At 48.2% G+C, this 19505-nt stretch overlaps 1 protein-coding gene across 1 annotated transcript in view; it reads right to left on the bottom strand.

Annotated features, from left to right (window-relative positions):
- Positions 1–1109: 1109 nt before the first annotated feature.
- Positions 1110–19505, bottom strand: part of wdfy3 (WD repeat and FYVE domain containing 3) — a 66736-nt gene continuing 48340 nt past the window's right edge. The window contains exons 30-69 of the mRNA XM_029509972.1: positions 18986–19080; positions 18743–18863; positions 18077–18294; positions 17027–17264; positions 16818–16956; positions 16218–16397; positions 15288–15521; positions 15096–15195; positions 14542–14702; positions 12856–13085; positions 12246–12355; positions 11738–11920; positions 11340–11494; positions 11179–11256; positions 10859–11089; positions 9807–9872; positions 9094–9268; positions 8771–8934; positions 8378–8526; positions 7795–7915; positions 7612–7697; positions 7288–7368; positions 7153–7207; positions 6947–7066; positions 6748–6865; positions 6404–6510; positions 6148–6301; positions 5980–6071; positions 5674–5886; positions 5448–5589; positions 5214–5368; positions 4836–4994; positions 4554–4733; positions 4290–4472; positions 4113–4210; positions 3801–3931; positions 3494–3727; positions 3295–3406; positions 3008–3205; positions 1110–2857 (exon numbers count right to left, since the gene is read on the bottom strand). Coding sequence (XP_029365832.1) covers positions 2737–2857; positions 3008–3205; positions 3295–3406; positions 3494–3727; positions 3801–3931; positions 4113–4210; positions 4290–4472; positions 4554–4733; positions 4836–4994; positions 5214–5368; positions 5448–5589; positions 5674–5886; positions 5980–6071; positions 6148–6301; positions 6404–6510; positions 6748–6865; positions 6947–7066; positions 7153–7207; positions 7288–7368; positions 7612–7697; positions 7795–7915; positions 8378–8526; positions 8771–8934; positions 9094–9268; positions 9807–9872; positions 10859–11089; positions 11179–11256; positions 11340–11494; positions 11738–11920; positions 12246–12355; positions 12856–13085; positions 14542–14702; positions 15096–15195; positions 15288–15521; positions 16218–16397; positions 16818–16956; positions 17027–17264; positions 18077–18294; positions 18743–18863; positions 18986–19080 — 5887 coding nt within the window. The 3' untranslated portion in view covers positions 1110–2736. The remainder of the gene's footprint in view (positions 2858–3007; positions 3206–3294; positions 3407–3493; positions 3728–3800; positions 3932–4112; positions 4211–4289; positions 4473–4553; positions 4734–4835; positions 4995–5213; positions 5369–5447; positions 5590–5673; positions 5887–5979; positions 6072–6147; positions 6302–6403; positions 6511–6747; positions 6866–6946; positions 7067–7152; positions 7208–7287; positions 7369–7611; positions 7698–7794; positions 7916–8377; positions 8527–8770; positions 8935–9093; positions 9269–9806; positions 9873–10858; positions 11090–11178; positions 11257–11339; positions 11495–11737; positions 11921–12245; positions 12356–12855; positions 13086–14541; positions 14703–15095; positions 15196–15287; positions 15522–16217; positions 16398–16817; positions 16957–17026; positions 17265–18076; positions 18295–18742; positions 18864–18985; positions 19081–19505) is intronic.

Consider the following 19505-nt stretch of genomic DNA (forward strand, 5'->3'; position numbering starts at 1 on the left):
GATTGTGATTCTGTGACAGGTTAAAAGGTGCTGCAGAAAAAAAAAAAAAAAAAAACGCAGGTCTTGAGATGTTGGGAAATAAAACCTTTGTGAATGTAAGAATGCTTTCCAGGAAGCAGGAAGTGTCGGCTTATTTTAAACTTTCAAACATTCATTACATACGTGTCTGATTTTTTTAACCCCATTTTTTTGGGATTTCTCTCGGATCAGTTTTATCTGTTTTCCATGTTTGTTGATTGGAATGACGTTTTGTGATCTTGTTCTGAGTATCTGGACAGAACCTTCGAGCTTGGTAGGTTTTTTTAGTTATCATGTTCCTTTAAAATCATTCTTTGCTCTCATTTTATTTCTTGTGTTTCCTCAAATTTCCTTTTGTGTCTCCTTGAATGATCATTTCTGCTCAAATCAAAACTTAGTGGCCCAAATTGGAAAATTAACACACAAATCTGCATTTGGTGGTAAACAGCAATTATTTATTGAAATGAAATTAAAAAGAATAAGTACCAGATCTATTGCATTATTGGAACATTTTGTTTTTGTAAGGGGGGGGGGGGGGGGGGGGGGGTCACTCTACTGTTTCTTCTCTTGTAGGATGTAGTGAACACAAATATACAAGGAACATTCAGCTATCACAGATTGCACACCAGATACTGTAGTAATGCAGTCTAATACCAGACCACCAAAATAATCCAAAGATTTTCTTTTTTCCTCCTCTTTCTTCTGCGAGTCCTGAAGTTTTTCCATAAAGAGTACAAAAGTCCGCCCGGAGTCGGGGACGCCATCTGCAGCTCTGTACACAAACCTGACACTCTGTCACTCGAGCTTAACTCATCACGCAATGCCTCAAAAAAAAAAAAAAGAATGAAACCAACCAAAAAAGGTAACATAATGCCAAAAACATGTACAATGCACTGACACAGAAAGTCAGCTGTGTTAACATGCAACAAGTAACAAAACTTGCTGAAATCGCAATAATCATTAAAAAAATCTAAAACCAGTTATAATTGCATAAATACTTTGTACAGTTCATTTATCGGCTGTGAAATGCACCTTTCTGTTAAAACCACAACGTAAAACTGCATTCAATGAAAGTCATGAATCCTCTTGACTTTTTTTTTGTACATATGAAGGTGCAAAAGAAAAGTTTGATTGATAGAAGCCGACTCGGCCGTTTTCAGCTAGATGGCATGATTGCACGTTAAATTACAGTAACAGGAAGGAGTGCATATTGTTAGTATAACGCCGGATCTGTGGGCTGAATGTTAAAGTTCTCTCTCTCTTTTTTTTTTTTTTTTTAACACATTTGAGACTCTGGGAACCAAAAAGGACAAAAAAGTGTCTCCAGGAAAGAAAGTAAGCAGCACTTTGATGCACAGTTGTTGCCCACAGACGCACAAAAAAAAAAAACCATGAACACACAGAAGAAGTGGGATCGTTCACTCAAACTGTGAGAATTGGAAAGCTGTGCTCATGAAAACGTTTCCTTTGACTTTCTGACTCCACGAGGAAATCTACAGGACATTTTTCTCTCAGCTGTTGAATTTGCTTCGTCACTGTTTTATCGTGCCTGAACGGTTTCCTGTTGCTGAATTTATAATAATGTCCTTGTACTTTAGTACTTTTATGACACAGCTCCTGAAGGACGATGACCAAACAAACTCACAACAAAAGCCTGGAGATGAGTCTTCACTAACTCTGGATACATATTTAAATAAAGCGCTCGGCGTTTCTCTGCCAACACGATCGATCTGATTATATAAAAGAATAAAAACAGAGTTTGGTGTCGAAGAGCAGCCGATATGAAAGTCAAAGGTTCCATTTCATGTCACTTTTTTCCTCCTCGACTAAACTCAGCAAGTTAACGCTTCTTGATTTCATGATTTTGTCGGCCGAAGAACGGAGACTGCGTTACGGTGTCTGGAATAATGCCACAGGATCGAAAGACGACAAATAAAAATCACACAAGTCCCTTTTCTGTGCAGTAGCTTCTCACAGATGAACACGTTTTCTCTCCACAGATAAAAAAGAAGAAACTGAAATAAAGTGATATGTTTCCTGTTTTCTGTGTTTCCATCTGAAAATGAAATGGATCAGGAACAGGAAGTAAATCTCTGTGAGGGTGACGGCTCGACTGTGGGCAACAGACACACAAAATAAATCACATTTTTGTAAACAACAATAACAACAACAAAAAAAAGATAAGCATAAAATCATAAAGAGTTTTGCATAACTAGATCCACAAGTATGTTCAACCCCCAGACTTAATTATTGACATTCATCTCCCTCCGTGTTATTTCCTCTGAAGTTGTCCTGACTGCACACGATCGATTTGTTGTTTTTTTTTGTTTAAAGCCAGGAGTGGTTAGTCACGACGCTATGTTACAGGCAGTTTAGTTTGTTTTCTTCTTCTCATGGACCTTATTTTTTGTTCTGTTTGTCTCTTACAGTTAAAAAGGTCATGGAAATATTTACAGTATGCACAAGTTTCTTGTGTTTTGCAGTGAAAGAGGAAGTTTTCCCTGTTGTTGACCTTGAAGCGTCGATGGCGGCGGATTGATTCAAGCGTGCCGTGTTTGTTTTTTTCCTCCAGGCCGTGGAGCTGTGATTGAGCCTTTTCTGCAGACGTTCCCTCCTGTTGCAGTGCGTGTGGTTACAATATGAAAGGGGGCGGGACAAACGGTGAGGTGGGAGGTGTTGAGGAGGGCACTCCTCAGGAGGTGGCGGTGGAGGCGGAGCTTAGTTCCTGCAGCCGTCCTCGACGCTTCGCTCGTGTTGCAGGTTGTAGTAACAGTTCTGACAAACTCTGACCGGAGACGAGATCTTCAGCCTTTTGATCTCCGACTGGAAACGACTGCACCTGAAAAACACGACGAGACAAAAACACTTTTCTAAACGCTCAGAAGAGCCGGAGCAGGAAGAGAGCAGCGGCGTCACAGAGGAAGCTTCATGCTAACGGATTTGAAACAGAACAACTAAAGCTGCACAGTAAACAAAATGGCGGTCTTACTTCTGGCAGAAGAGCTGCCCGCAGTTCCTGCAGTGGTGGCGTCGCTCGGTGAGGGAGAATCGGACCGTGCAGCCGGAGCAGCTGTCCACGACCTCGTCCTTCACCCAGTGATCGGCCGCCGACCGGCCCGGCTGGTCGCTGACCGACCAGCTGAAGACGCGGCCGCGCCCGTCGCCCACCAGGATCTTACTGTGGTCCCTGAGGAGAGGACGACAGATTTGGATCAGATGTCGTGCTTTGTGAGCGTCATGTCGGCCGCTTCGCCTTCAGACGCTCGGCTGTCTTACTTGGAGATGGCGAGTGAGGAGATCTCTGCCGGGTGGGCGTTGTCCTTGCGATCGAAGGCCGTGTGCATGGTGAGTTTGCTCCGGAAGACCAGCTGGCGCTCCCATCTGTAGCCTGCGGACACACAAACCGCACACACACCTTAACAACACAGCAGACAGCGTTCTTTGCTTTAGACCTGAAAACCTCCCGGAGACTCACCGGCCCGGAGCTGGTTGTAGGTCCGAGCCTCCGTGGCGGAGGGCTGGAGGGGCTGCGGCACCGAGCCAGGGCCCGGGTGAGCCGGATGGGGGTGGGGGCCTTTGGTCTGGCCCTCGGAGTAGTTGACGAACACGAAGCCGTCCTTCTCGTCGATGCTGAGGGTGTCCGACCAGCGGTGGGAGTCGTCGGAGCCGCTGTCCATCGACCACGAGGCTCCGGTTCGGGCGGAGGTACCTGAGAGCATTTTATCGGTCAGCGTGAACTCTACAGTGGAACGTTCAAACGTGGAGACGGAAGCTCCGAGTACCTCGGGGTCTGTGGACGGCGCTGCCGGGCTGGCTGCCTCCGCCCGCCGACGGGTTTCGCGGCGCTTTGGGCTCCTGGCTCAGACTGGGCTCGTCTCCGTCCGACTCGCTGCTGTCGTCGTCTCCGTTGTGACTCTCGCCACCTTCTGAGATGCAAACGGGATGATGGGAAAATAAAACGAGAAGCTGCTCCGTCACTGATTTAACTGGACATAGACTCAAACTGTTTCTTAATGACCATTGAGTGATTGATTGAAATCTATTGGAAAACGTTCCCACTTTTCACTCGATTTATTAGCTCAGGAAACTTGAACTGACCGATCTTTTCCTCGCCGCAGCAGTCAGGCACATCTGGCTCCAGCGGCTCTGGAGCAGGCGTTTCTGGGACCTGGAGGAACTCCATTCTCCAAAACTAAAACAAGGATGAACTTCACCTTTTGTCATGAAAACACCACAAACACATTCTGGGAAATCAAAGATGGCGGCGTTACCCTGACGACCCCGTCGGAGTGTCCCGTGACGATGACGTTCTGAGTGTCCCACTCGTTCATCTCCGACACGCAGCAGCACAGGATCTGCTGGCTGCGTCCCGTGAAGGTGTTGGCGCTGGCGATGGGGCTGCCGTTTATGCTCCACACGTGGATGTAGGTGCCGGCGCACGACACGATGTCGCCCTGCGCACACACAAACACACACAGTGTCAGAGTCCGAGTACATGTGACTCCTCCCCCTGTGACATCAGAGCTCCAACCCACCGTCAGTTCATTGATACACAGAGCAGAGACCGGAGCTCGGTGTCCTCTGAGCTGTGTGACAAAGGAAAGCTTGTTGAGGTCCCAGATGATGCAGGTTCGATCCCGTGAGCCGCTGACAACGATGTGGTACGCCGACGACGCCGTCAGACTCGTCACGGCGTCCGTGTGGCCCAGCAACGCCTGCGATACGACACAGTTATTACAGGCGTGTATCTGACCGTCCAACATCGTAACATTTCCGTCGAGCCTCCTCTACATGCATCAGTTTTACTTTGTTTTTACCTGTTTGAGCACCAGACACTTGGCCTTCTCCTTGGAGGTTCCTGTCTCCCACACACAGATGGCGGTGCTGGTGCCGCCGGTGATGACCAGCTTGGGGTTCGGACAAATGGCGCACAGGATCGGACCCCATTCCGACAGACATTCGTACACCACCAGGGCCTGGAGGCAGATCAGATTTACAGATATATGAGAGAAGACCAACGAAAGCTTTTCTAGAAGAATCTGCTGTCTCTGAAGGAGAAGCTGTAAAATGGAAAATGGAGTGTGTTTCCATTCCAGCACCAGCAGAGGGAAACCCAGAACAACAACGGAGGAGGAAAATCTGCTGATTCACTCCACGCCGGCTGGATGAGTCCCCCCTCGTTAGCCCCCACAGACCTTGTCAGATTCGTAGTTCGCCAGGCGGCAGCTGAGGTCAGCGTAGCCCCAGGCGAAGGTCTTGCTCCAGGTTGGGGGAACCAGCACTTTGTTCTGCTCCACGGCGAGGATGCCCTTATCGGTGCACACGATCTGCCCCACCAGCTCTTTGAGCTCTACAGACAGGAAGTGATGTCATGTGACTAATCAGAGGATGCCAACAGACACCAGATGATCAGCAGAGTCGGTCCGTACCTTTGACCGGCACTAGTGAAGGTCTGAGATTGTCCAGATGATGGAAGAAGATTTTGTCACCACTGGAGCTTGGAGGGATGCTCGCCACGTCCCCGTTGGCTTTACTGCGCACCCGTTTGGGAGGGTGGGGCTTCTTAAAGAGCTGGGACAAACAAAGTCAGGAAGTTAGCCGTAGTGATGGTCAGCACAGGTGAGACTTCAGAGCTGAGAGGAGCCGGTTTCTGACCTGTTTGGGGATTTGGCCGAAGTTGTTGATGAAGCCGATGGTCGCCGTCTCCTTGAGCGGGTCGTTGATGTTGTAAATGTCCACCTGACCCTCGTAGAACAGGTGATGGAAGACGTTGACCGCCTCCACGGCCGGCGGACCCTGCTGCTTGTAGCCGAAGATCAGGTCGATCCACTCGTGGAGGTGAGCCGACACGTAGTCGCACTCCAGCGCCTGCAGACGGACGGCGAGGGGACGAGACAGGGGTTAGACGGAGGCCTGCTCTCCCGCACTGAAACGCTGCGGCGAGCGGGTGGAGGGTCATACCTCTCTGTGGACTCTGATGAACTCTCGGGGGTCGCCCTTGGCCCACGGCGGCAGGATCACGTCGCTCAGCTTGGTGCCGTTCTGCTTGGCGCCTGTCCGTCAAACAGATCGTTAATTCTCGTGCGCTCAGTTCGATTTGGCAGTTTGTCACCATTTCCTCATACTGACCCAGATCGAAGTTGTTGGAGTTGAGCAGGAACTCCGGCAGGTAGAAGAACTCGGGGATGAGCTCCTTGACGTCGGCCATGTTGTGTTTGGAGGCGGAGAGCCAGGCTTCACGCACGCTGTGGAACATCCTGTCAGCCAGGTCGAAGTGACCTCCCTAAAAAAAAACAACAAAAAAACAAAACACACAAAACAATGAGCATCTTTTTCAAACCAGAGTCCACGAAAGCAGAGGAAGGAGGAAAAGTGCTGATCAGACCTGAAGTCTGAGGAAAATCTGGGTGAACGGCTCCATCCGCACCAAGTAGGACGCCACGATCATGGCGGAGGAGTAGTGGGTGCCGTAGTGGTAGGCCGGGGTTTCCCCTGGGGGGGGCAAAGAACAACATTCATAGATCTGAAGAAAATGTCTCCTCCACCCTCATATTGAAGTCTATGGGAAAGTGTAAACGTTTTCCTGATGAGTTTCTGGTCTCAGTCTGAGATACACCCCCTCCCCCAAAAAAAAGGCTTCAGAATCTTCAAAATGAAGAATCTATCTACTCTGATTTTCCAAAATAAAAGCTTTAACCTATCCTGAACTCCCTCCATCTGCGGCCTTACCGTTGGGGTCCTCCCAGTCCTTGTACCTCTTCTTGTACTGCGTCAGTCTGTCGTCAGTCTGGGCGCCCATCGGCTTGGCGAGGTTGCGGAAGGTCTTGGGGTTGCTCAGGTCCAGTTCCTGGTAAACACGGATTTAGTGTTAAAAGCCTGTTGCTGTCGCCGTAACAACATAACTAACAACATCCTGTGTGTCGACAACCTCGGCATCGTAGTCGGCGAGGATCCAGGGGAAGACCGGGTATTGCATCAGGTCATTGTAGGAGCGTCCTGCCAGCGTGTTCAGGTGCATCAGGTACTGGAAGTTACTGATCTCTCCTCTCTGAAAAATCAGATCACTCAGGTCACAACACTTCGCCTTACAGTTCACAGAGCTTTAGATTCAGACGGCGAGTCTGCGTTTCCTACCTCCCATCTTTGAGTCACGGACTTCTCTCCAACCAGAGTGCTGAGGAGACCAGAACTGACAGATACAAGAAATTACTACAGAAGGCCGAACCCTGGATTCATGTGAAGGCTTTAACACCAGCCTATCATCCTTACCTCTGTTCGACGCTGGTGTTCGGCCTTTGGCCTGAAACCGACTCTGAGCTGTCGGCCAGTGAAGGCACCACGGCCAAGAACCTGCAGGGAATCAACAATTCATAGTTTAAACCAAGTCTGTCCAGTTAAAGGCATAACTGGCCGAAAAATAAAAATATACAGCTGCGTCTGAATGAAGCAACGTGTGTAAAATCCATATTTGTAGAATCCTGATGAACCAGCTTCAGTCAGTGCTTCGGTGGGTGAATGCACTAAAAGTGTTGTTTAGTTTTATTTGACAGGAAACGCTGAGGGTGGGACAGTAGCGGTGCAGAAGTTTCGTACCTTTGGTAAACTTTGTTGCGGACGCCTTTCTGGAAGGCTAACAGGTAATTCCTGCCGTCTGCTGAGAAGACTTCCACCGCCATCGGCTGGAAGACACACAGAAAACATTAATTCTCCATTTATGCCACAAAACCCAGACGGTGGAGCGTCAGGACCAAAAACAGAAGGTGTGTGTGTGCTGACCTGCAGCAGGTAGCGCCTCTTGTGCACCTCCTTAATGTCTTCGTAGGCGAAGATGCTGCAGGTTCTCTTCAGCTGGCTCTGGCCTTGACGGGCTCCTCTGGGGATGATGGCCTCGTGCAGACTGAACGCAGAAAACACAAAGTGATGCGTTCAGTTTTACCCATCAAGAACATCGAGATCTCCAAGTCCTCCAGCGTTACTGCTGAGCTGTTTATTTACAAAATAATTTCATTTTTACTAAAATCTAAAGTGGCTGCTGATCATTGTGTTTCTTCTATTCACAGTAAATCCTGGAGAAGCACAAACTAAATTCTGATTAGTGCAGGACTATGTGGAGGGAGAAGGGCCTGAAACACAGGAGGGGTTCGGGATAAAATCTCGGTGCCATCTGGGTTTTTTTTTTTTTTTTTTGGCTGTTCTCCAGCGGTGCCTCACAGGAACAAAGCAAGTTCCCTCAAAGGAAGAACACAGAAAAAGCTTTGCTGCGTTTCTCGGCGCATGCTCCATCAGCAGCATTACATCATCCCGGCAGCAGGAACTCCCACTGCAGTGAGATTCGGAGGAGGCAGGTGGGGGGACGTACTTGGGTGGCAGCGTGTCGATGTCCCTGATCTCCCGGGACACGGTCATGGTGTAGCCGTCGATGACGTAGAAGTGCTCTTTGCCGAAGAGCAGCAGACCCTCGCTGGTGTCCAGACCCTGGACCCGGGCGCAGCGGTACATGTGCTGGATCTGGATCAGACGGTGTGAGAAAAAGATCACAAAGTTCAGACGGAGTACGATGATATAATAAACGGTGCCGTTTCCCCTCAGCATCGTCACTGAAGGGTGAGATTTAAAGAACATTGTTTGTGCGCTTGTGACGTTCAGTCCTGCAGCTGGAGTTTTATAAAATCTGACGAAGACAGTTAAACTGGTGAGCTCAGGGCGGCTCAGTCTGTGTTCGTCTTAAATCGGTCACTCGTCTCTCTCTGACCTTCTCTCCCTCCTCCAGCAGACGCAGCAGCGACGTGTTGTCCGTCCTCTGCTCCTCCTCGGGGCCCCCGGACTCTAACAGCTGTTCCTGAAGCTGCTCCTGACTGTCCTCGTCGGCGCCGTCCGCCGTGGACCGAGACCTCTTCAGGGGGGCCTTCACCAGACCTGGAGGGCAGAAGGGAGAAGGGCGGGTGATAGTGATTCAAAATTCTGAGTTTCACTTGAAGGGAACAGGAGATACGTTTCTCAGCGGGGATAAACAGATAAACTCTTCTGTTTCGACCTCTGACCCCGCCCGGACAGAAGTGGCTCCCGTCTCTCTACCTTTGACTCTAGCGATGGTGTCCTCGCCGTGCTCGGGCTCATGCTGGGTCGTCTCTCCCTCCGTGCTGTGCTCCACAGAGTGCTGGTACATGCCGGGGTTTCCGGACAGCAGGCGCATGTAGTACTCCTTACTGTCGTAGCTGATGGCCCGTCGGTACCGCAAAGGCTTCTGGGAAGGGAGGAAGAATAAGGCCGGATGGATTTCATATGATCATCATATTTTACAATCCGTTTTATTTTTTCTGCGCCTTTTTCTTGTGTGTCCGTTTGTGTTCCTGCACATGAACCAGATTCGATCACAGATTCAGTGACACAAGTACGAGCAGCAAGTAAAAGTAAAATGATTTTAGTTACACACCAAAGAAATCACTGCACAACAAAGTCAAGAAGTCAGTTAGTGTCATTTTAAGTTCCTTCTCAAACAGTGACGTGATGTATGTGAGGGCAGCAGATTGATTTTTGTTATGTCAGACTGGAATGTGACTGTGAACCAGCAGTGCAAACGGCCGCACATGCAAAACACGCTCATCATCGAACACGTCTGAACACATTTTCTTTGGTTAAAGCATCAAACTCCTGACATCACTGGAGGCGGCAGGCAGCTTCCGGACAGGAAAGAGGAAACAGCCAGTCCACGTTTTCACTTCCTTTAACACATTAACATGCGTTCACGCCAGGCGGTGATTTCATCCAGGTTGGCTTCAGGGATGTACCTGTGCACGCTCAAGGAGCTCAGCCAGCGCTGAGGGTATCAGGGGGACCAGAGGGGGGGAGGGGGGCTGCAGGGGGCAAAGACAGGGAGCCATCAGACTGACAACCTCACGAGCTGCTCGGCGTGCTGAAAACTGGAGGCTGCTCCTTCATTTCTCAGAATAAACTAACTTCTGAAGTTCAGCTTTTTGTCAAATCACTGCACAAAGATAATGTTTTACTTTCCCTTCTGCTCGGGGGCTGTTTGTTTTTCTGCCGCTCTGCCAGCTGGATGATGTTGAAAATGGAAAAAAGACCTAATGGGGGGAGGGAGATGAGTTTCCTCGTGTACAGACACCTACCAGTCCTCCACACTTTTTACAAACACTGTCACTGAATCTTTTGTTGGTTTAAAGTGTAAAAATAAAAATATGCATTTAAACAGGAACCTTAAGAAGAAAACTGAGCGGCTTCTTCAGATGAACGACTCAAAGTCCCACATTCAGTCCCTGAACACGTGTGAGTTATATATCATGAGCTGGCCTGAGGAGGTTCATGAATTAAAGCCGTCGTTAGACTTCTGACACTCTTTAAATCTGAAGGTGTCACACAGAAACACTAAATGATTCGATCCATATTTGTATTGATGATCAGGAGATTCTTCTAAGGATAAATAAATGCTTCAAGGCTAAAAGTGAGCTTTCTGTGTGCAACTTCCTGACCAGATTAATGGCAGCAGAGTGAAGGGAGGCACCCGTGGCGTTATTTGTGGAGCAAACAAAGCTAAATGTGTCCTGGCGGTGCCTGGGAAAGCGAGCCGCCGGCTGTTGGTGTCGCGTCCTCACATGACGCCGATGAGCTCGTCCAGCAGATCTAATTCAGGAGAGTTATTCTTACACTCTGCAGGAAAGACCGCCAACCGCGACGGACACAAAGTCTGTCAACACGGCGGGTTTCTTTGAGCCGTCCGGGCTAACGAGTGTTAGATGGAGCTGCGGCCCAAAGGAATGACTTTTTACTGTCACGTCTGTGGAACATTTTTATTGTGCGTTCTATTTATTCTCATCAGTCGTACCTGTGCAGAGCTGGTGTTTGCCTCCGTCTCGGGGATGTATGGGTAATGGATGTAGAACATGTCGTTGCGGACCATCTTCTTCCTCATCCTGCAGGGCCCTTCCGTCATCTCCAGCACAAACTTGTCCAGGTGGGAGCCGATGGGGGGCCCCCAGAGGCCTCGCTCCCGCAGCAGCTCGTACTCGATGGACGCCCACTCCTCCGTCACGTATTTGAGGGCATTCTGCTGCCGCTGGGGTCGAGGGGAGAGCGGTCAGTCAGTCAGAGCTCAGTATTATGTCTGATCTATTCCACCATCCAGGAAACATTCTCATCTGCTACCTCTTGATATTCCTTGTACTGCATGGCCACCAGGTCTCGAACCACAGCGATGTGTGTGAACATCCACTGGAAAGTCTCCTGTTGACCACAAACACAAGTCCATATTGAAACAGCTCATGTGTGTGGATGTTGTGCGTTGTCGTCGTTTTTTTTGTGCATACCTGTGCGGACAGGTTGTTCTTGTTCAGGCTGTTCTCCTTCTTGTTGCGGCGGACGCCGAGCTTCGACAGGCCGAAGCCGCTGCTGACTCTGGACAGTTTGGACTGAGTCGCTGGCACCACCGCTTCACCACGACTGATGCACTTCCTCTCGTGGGCTGAACAGAGTAGAGCGCACAAAGAGGGCAATAATTCACATATCATGTTTACCCATCAAACATCTTCACGGTCCTCACAGGCAAGAGGAAAAATACGGTGTGAATTCTTCCCTGAACACAACAGTGCATCTGGATTTAAGTGTGCATATTGCTGCTAAAATGTTTGTTAAATGTTTATTACACCACAGAATTATTTGTGGACCATTTGGACCTTTAGCCCGTGTGGAGGCTGTCTTTCCTCACCCAGGTGGTTCTGCCAGCTCTTCAGGGCAGGCTCCTCCAGGGCAGGCCGGGCCGTGGCGATGTCCACGTGGCCTCTGTCGTTACAGGGCAGGGACACCTTGAAGATGTCCTCCAGCATCTGGCGCTTGCTGTGCATCAACTCCGTCCACACACGGTTCACGGCCTTCAGCAGCAGCTGCCGTCCTGCACAGACGCACAACAACGACAACATGACGAGCTGTCTCAGCTGCCTCTTCACCTGTTTCATTGACCTGACAGTTAATCTCCCAGTGTGTCTCAAAACATGCTAAAATATATCACTTTGATTAATCGTTTGATTTCTTTGTCACTGTTGCTACCTACAGATTATGGATCACATCATATCCCCTCGTGTCAAAGAGACAAATTAATTAAACAAAGCTCATCCAACTGGATCAAGCTTTAAAATCAGAGAGTGAAATGAAACAGAAATCCACTGACACGTATTGGAGATGTTTCTCAACAGAGACGCTCTAAAAACCAGCCTCACCCTCGCTAACGTCGTGACTGTGCGTGGCGTCAGCCTCGTTTTCCGTGGGGATCATGACGTGCCAGGTCGTCATCCTGGCCTCGGCCTCCAGACCGAAGCCCTCCACGCTGCTGCAGAGACAGACACAGCAGGCGGCTCAGTTACAGACCGTGTTCCCAGCATGGAGGGGATCTCAGGCTCCTCCCACCTGCTGCAGCTTCAGAAACTCATTATTTCTGCTCGCACAAACACAATAACACTCCCCTGTTGTGTACAACAACAAAACCGGAAGGGGTGCGACTGTACGGTAACCTGATGACACTCAGGCAGAGCGACTGAGGAATAATTTTATGAAGATCCACAAAAAGAAACAAATATGAAACCATATGTGCCTCCTGACTTCATGTGACGAGTCACACTTTGTCTTTGTCTGATTATTAGGTTTTTCCAAAAGTCATCATTGAAACTGCTTTACTGTTAAAATACAAAAGGCTCAAACACAAATCTACAAAGAAGTGACACACTTTAATTAACTTGGCTAAAAAGTGGCCTGATATTTGCTCATCTTGGTGACATCAGGAGTCATTTCTTCTTTATAGGAGAATAAATGCATTTTAAAGAGTCTCCTTACCTCCCACTGTGCAGGCAGATGAAGCAGTGAGCCAGACAGGCCACGAAGTCCTGGTCGTGGTTTCCTGGCCCGAGCACCAGGTTGCGGTTGACGGTCAGGACCCGCAAAGCGTCCAGCAGGGCCACCTGCTGGGCCACCGTCTTGTGGGGTCGACAGAGCTGGTAGAGCACGGTCCGGTTCAGACAGTGGTAGATGGTGTCCAGAGAAAGACCCTGAGAGCGCCTCTTCGACTGGAGGAGGGGAACAAACAGGTGAGGGAGTAAAAGTAACAAACAGCAGAGACAGAAAACGGAGGAAGGTAAAGGGAAAAGAGATTTGGTTCCACTGCTGGGGTCGATAAAGCTGCTTCAGCAGAGCACACGGGGCTGAACTGGGTTAAGTCGTGTGTGTACCTTTGTTGTTACAGTGTCTGAGCAGAGAAATGCTGAAGGACCCAAAGAGTAAACACACAACTACAAATCAGTGACGTGAATAAAATCCTTTTCATTCTGTTCTATGTTGTGCTGGCTGCTGTGTGTGTAAACTGATGAAATCAGAGCACTGCCAAAATGAGAAAAGCAAAGAAGAAACTCCCAGTTTGTTCAGGAATTGTTTTAAATTGTAAGCGTCTGCAGTGGAAGTGCTCCTCTTCCGTCCTCTGGGTTTGATAATTTGAGTCATCTGAGTGAAATGAAAACGGAAATAATTCTAAATCCAGACTGTAACTAGGCGTTGAGTTGCAAGCCGAATTAAAGCGGGATATTTCCACGACACAGCAGCACCTGATGGTTAATCTCCTAATGTTCTCACTCGCTCATCAGGACAGAATGGTAAAGCTCTGCCACAGGGACCTTTGACCTTTCACCGCTAAACTCTGTACACGATGATGAGAGACAGACAACGACAGATCTGGCTCAGAAACTTTGATGATCATTTTTTCTGGTTTGTTTTTGAAGGTAAAGCTGATAAAAGGGTTCAAAACATTTAGATTATTTCACGTCTCTCTCAGAACGCACCAACAATGACACACACCTGTCACTCTGGATTACGATGGAGCAGCTGCTGCATCTCATTTCTGCTCATTTTTGTCTTTTTATTTGCTAAAGTGAGCGTCGACATCAGATGGATGCTGCAGATCTAATTTCATTCTGAGTGAGTTCATCGTTTGCTTTCACTGGAAGGGGAAGGATGTTTCGTCTCTCCATCCGTCATTCTGCTCAGGAACAAACAGGCTGAATCTCGATGCATTCTGCTGCAGCTATAACTCGACTGCACTATCTAATATTGTTTTACACAAAAAATATTGGGTGTGAGTGCCGCAGTCACACAGGAGCCCTGCCCCCAATCGATCCCCTGCTTCTATTTTCCTCTAAATGGGAGCATCATTTAAAAAATGAATAGTCAATAAGGCCATAAACTCGTTTACTGAGCTAATAAATCAGAGAGGGGGGACATTTTTCCCATAGACTTCAATACAATCTGGCTTCTTTTTAAAAGCTGTTGTCATTAAAAAGAATGGAGGTTTAAGGCTTCAGCTCCAGCTCAGAGCAGCAGTAAAGATTACAGATGATGGCAGACTGTTCTTATCGAGTCACACATTCAGTTCACTGATAATTATTATTCTCAGTAGAAATCTGCAGTAAGACTTTTCTCCAAATCCAGATTTCTGTTGTTCTCCAGAGACGACCGAGGCGGTTCTGTCTGTACCTGTCCGATGAGCTGCACGATGAAGTCCACCACCAGCTTGGAGTCCTTGTTGAACATGCCCTGCCACAGCTTGTCCACCACCCGCTGGGTGAAGTAGAAGACGTTGTTGACCAGGATCTGATAACTGCCGCTGCTGCTCAGGGGCAGGGAGGCGTCTTCACCTGGACGGAGACGGAGACAAACGGTTAAACACCTGAGTACCATGTTTCCTGTGGTCAGTGACATAAATGAACTAATGAAGGAAGAGACTCTGGAGTATGAACAATGTGCTGCGACTGGCAGAGTTTGATTTTGTCACATCGATGATAGAAAAACATGTTTTCTTCATTTATAAAAATAGTTTTCAGGGAACAGTTCTCTCTGCGTCAGACTGCAGAAATTGTCAGAAAACAGTCCAAGCTGAGCCATTATTGCCGTCTCTGGCAGCACAGATCCAGAGTAATCTGAAGGTGCCCTCTTCCTCTGCTAATCTCTGACATTCAAGGTTGTCGTGGCGATGATGTCTGTGTGCTTTGACTTGTCTTGTTGTGTATGGGTGTGGTGAGGACTCTGACCCAGCAGAACGTCAGCAGCCAGCAGATGCTCCATGACCCCGTCCAGGATGTTGGACTGAAACTCCTTCTGCTGGGTCCTGGTGGATCGCTCCGGGGAGGCCTGTGGAGGGAACAGAACCGCAGCTGGAGACATTCAGGACTCGTGTTTACTCAAATCAAGACCGTGCTGTGGGTCTGTTGTCACGTATTCACCTCCAGCAGAAGGTCGACGATGGGCGTCTGCTTGCTGGCCGGCGTCATGCACAGGTTGTCCATGATCAGGACCCTCATGAAGTCAAACACGTACTTCTTGGCCGGGTGGTTGGTCAGGGAGGTTTTGGAGCCCACGTTACAGTACTCGGACTGACTGCGGTTCATCCCAGAGTCCCCGGCGAAGGCCTTGAACTCTTCGGTGGGTGAGCCGGCTTCATCGTCCAAATCGCTCACCTGCAGGCAGGAAAGCGTAAATTCATTTATATTTTCTTAACGAAAAAGCGAAACCAATCCTGTGATTTATCAAGGATTCAAATTGGAAGCCCATTGATTATTATATACATCACATCTATATCCAACTGTGGCCAAGATTATCATCAATCACCAATACAACAATAATATTCAGCAAATTGATCGTTCCACTTTTATCTGGAGCTGAAGGTTAAAAGTTATTTATTATTTTAGATCAAAAATAACCTCCATTAAAAAATGTAACCCTTCCATTGCTAATTGCCTTCTAGTGTTTCAGCAGACAGATTCTTTTTAACGCACCCGTCCATGTAAGATGGATGTAGATCATTAGATATGAGTAAGTGTCCTTTATGTATTATAGATCATGAGATTACTGCAGTTTTTGATATAACTGTTGAATTACATTAAATAAAATACCAGGAAGTGTAGTGTTCTGTCATTTCCCATCCAGGAGTCGTGTTTGTCAGCCCATAATTTTATGAAGCGAGCTGTCAGAAAGCTCAGCCTTTGTTCTCTAAAAAGTGAAGATTACAGCGCTGCCGACTCCAGATGGGTGAAAGCTTCAGGTTTTTACAGCCCCATCACAATAAATCTGCAGCAGTTTGAAAGGGTTTCTGATGCCTGTGATGAGATGTTATGTTTTTAACCCCAAAGTCTGCCATGACTCAGCAGACTCACCATTTCCGAGTACGGTCTGATGTTGAAGGGGAAGACGGAGGCCGCCAGGGCGCAGAGGAACTCGGGACTGTGCCACATGGGTGCCAGGTCGGGCACGTTGTGGTAGAGATACCTGAAGAACTGCATGAGTGTGACGGGGTACTCCCTGAGCCAGGACCCCTCCTCTTCAGACTGCCACGGCTGGAGCGAAGGAAGGACGCACAACAGCACAACAACACAACAAATCAATCATTTACATTTAAAACTCCTCCTGGTTTGGTCCTCAGGGAGTCCTGCAGAAACCAGGATGAGTGCAGATAAGCTGTGTGCGTAGCAGCGTTCGGCGGATTAATAGAGCTTAAAGCGGATGATCCGGCCTTTTAAGACGCCCCCCTCCACACACACAGGTTTGGTGTTTCGAATATCTTTTCCTTCATGTGGAAATATACAGCTAGCTTTGGAAAAAAGAAGCTATTCCACATGAAACTTTAAATAAACTGCATTTTACAGGTTTCTCCCCGACACTCCATTGACTGTAATTTTCTGCCCGTCTGCTTTTATATTTGATCCAAAATTAAACATCCTTTTTCGTAATGTATCTTGAAGCGTGGCGGTCCCCACCAGGTTGAGCATGCTGCGGAGCATGGCCAGCAGCAGGAAGGCCGCCTCGGTGCACACGCTGTGGATGGAGCCCACCACTGTCCCGCTGGAGGCCGGTATGCCGAAGATGAAGGCCCAGATGGAGTCCAGGTCAAACTGGGAGGAGAAAACACACACTGGGGTAATATACAGCCTCATAATGTCCCATCTGCTGACTTTCAGGGAGCAGCCATGAAACTTGAGGACGGTGGAAGAAGGTCGGTATACTAACATGTACCTGCAGGCTGTCTGGCAGCTCCGTCACCGGCTGCTGGAGGAAGAGCGCCATGAGCAGGAAGTAGAGTTCGGGCACGTTGGTGTGTTTGGGCAGCAGCGTCTGCATCACGGGGAAACCTGGGAAGTGGCACGCGTCTCGGTTGATCTCTCGTAAAGTGGAGCGTCCGCCGGCGCTGCGGCCAACGTTGAAACCTGGAAAAGTTTTTTAAAATGGAACATTTAAATCGGCAGAAGGTAGATTTCGCTGCACAAATCGTGGCACCTACAGCTTTTATTGGAAGCTCTGAATACAGATATTGTACCAGGATTTGGGTTCAACAAGGACGTGGTCTCAGTATTAACACAGGACTAAGGATTTGGTTTAACTAAAGAAAACTTCATATAAAACTACAGCAACAACGACAGCGTTCTGCTCAGCCATGTCACTACTGAGGACTTCCATGAGCAAGGTCAACAGTTCTCAACCTGGGGCTTGGTGGTCGGAGGTTATTATGAACAAACATGAATTTTTATTACTAACATGTTCAAAGTGTGTATAGTTAGTGAATAAAAAAGATTTATCGTCCTTAGGAGACTTTTACAGAATTATTTATTAATTTTAAATAAAAAAATCTTACGAAGCTGGAGGCACACTCGAAGTGTCACCAGAAATAGGAAACAAAACTATATTCAGTCTCTGTGACAGACGATGACATTTTGAAACTGAAGTCGATGTGCAGAGCCGGAGCTGGTCAACACGTCCAGGCTGAAAACCGCTGAGCTTGGGAGCGACTACGGCGGCAGAAGCAGGGAGGCAAAGAAAACACAGACAGGACGAACCCCGGGCCGTGCGGCGCACAAACTGCGCAGCTTTCTGTCTACTGAACGAAGGCCAACTCCGGCGGAAAGCGTTGCCCGAGTGAGGAGAGGCGTCTGAGCCGCGTTACAACGAACAGAGTTCACTCATCAGAAAATAATTCACTTCATCGTCATCTCGACCACGACCCCCCCGCCATCACACTCACCCAGCACCGTGCCGATCTTATTGGTCAGGACGGAGTCGGTGTGGTCCAGCCAGCCCCCCCCACACAGCCCCTCCTTGAAGCGGTTCAGGATGGACTGGTTGGACAGCAGCACCACCAGGATCCAGAGCGCCGCCGTCACCGTGCTGGAGTGAAGGTGTTCCTCCATGAACATCAGCAGCCAATCAAAGCCCAGCGTCCGCACCAGCTCCTCACACGCTCTGCAGGAAGGGGAGGGGCGTGAGCTGATTGTCCAAATTATTTCCAGAAGAATGTGATTTTTGTCTGAACTTCCCATGTCTGTCTGTTCTTATCATATTTTACTTCTAGTATCTTTTATTTCTAGTTATTTATTTTACTTCAGCCTTTCAATTTCTATTTCCTGTTTTGTTTCTCTTGCAAACATCTCCTCTGTGTCGGATTCCTCTTATTTCATATTTATTTTGTCTTTCTGTCGTTGTTTGTTTTTTTATACTGGTTATCTGTATCTCACTCCATTTTATCTCTTTAACTTTCAGCATTCAGTCAGAAGATGCTGGGCGGACTGATGCTTGTTATCACTTGTAATCTGTAAAGCACTTTGTGTTGCACTGTTCAGATGAAGGGCGCTGTCCGGATCACGTCTGATTGGACTGACTGGATGATTGATTGATCGACTGAATGCCTTACTGGGCATTAACGGTGCATTTCTCCTTGGTGGTGAAGAGCAGCCTGAGCAGGTTGTCCAACAGCCGGTTTCTCAGCAGAATCAGGTTGGCCGACAGCAAACCGCCAAAATCATCATCGTTACCTGGAGACACGTCACATCATCACATCATCACAATTTCAGCTCAAAAACCCGAAACAACGTCAGGCTGAGCTTCAAACCAGGAAACAAAGACACGGTCACGGCTCATTCATCATCACCGTTACCTCCGTCAATCTTCTCCTCATTGTTGATTTCCATGATGACAAACTTCTCGCACACGGCAAACGTGGGGAGAGTGGAGGAGATGAACTGACCGAATCTGAGAAGACCAGACAGGAAAGGTTGTGCTTTTATCATCTGGCCTCTTACAGGTTTCAACAGGCAGCATCAAATCACTGACATCCTGCTCGTTTTAATCACTGATCATGTTTGACACCTTCGGTCAATCTACACATCAGATCTATGCTGGATGGTTCAGGTTTAGACCAACTGGAGCCTTCAGCCTTCACTTCTTCACCCAACTCTATAAAAAAATCTGGAAATAACGGTGTCGTAATCACGCTCATCTGCAGGACTTTACCAGGATTAAACACGTATCTGAATGAACCTCAATATTACATGTGACTATAAACTTCTTTTAGGCTAACAAATCTAGAAAATCTACCATTAACCATGAGCGTATTTGTTTATTGCGTTTATGGGGGTAAGAAGGAGGTGCAGGAGGGGGCGTTTGGGGCGGAGCTC

This window comes from Echeneis naucrates, chromosome 9, assembly GCF_900963305.1.
Source record: "Echeneis naucrates chromosome 9, fEcheNa1.1, whole genome shotgun sequence".
In the NCBI taxonomy this organism is placed as follows: Eukaryota; Metazoa; Chordata; class Actinopteri; order Carangiformes; family Echeneidae; genus Echeneis; species Echeneis naucrates.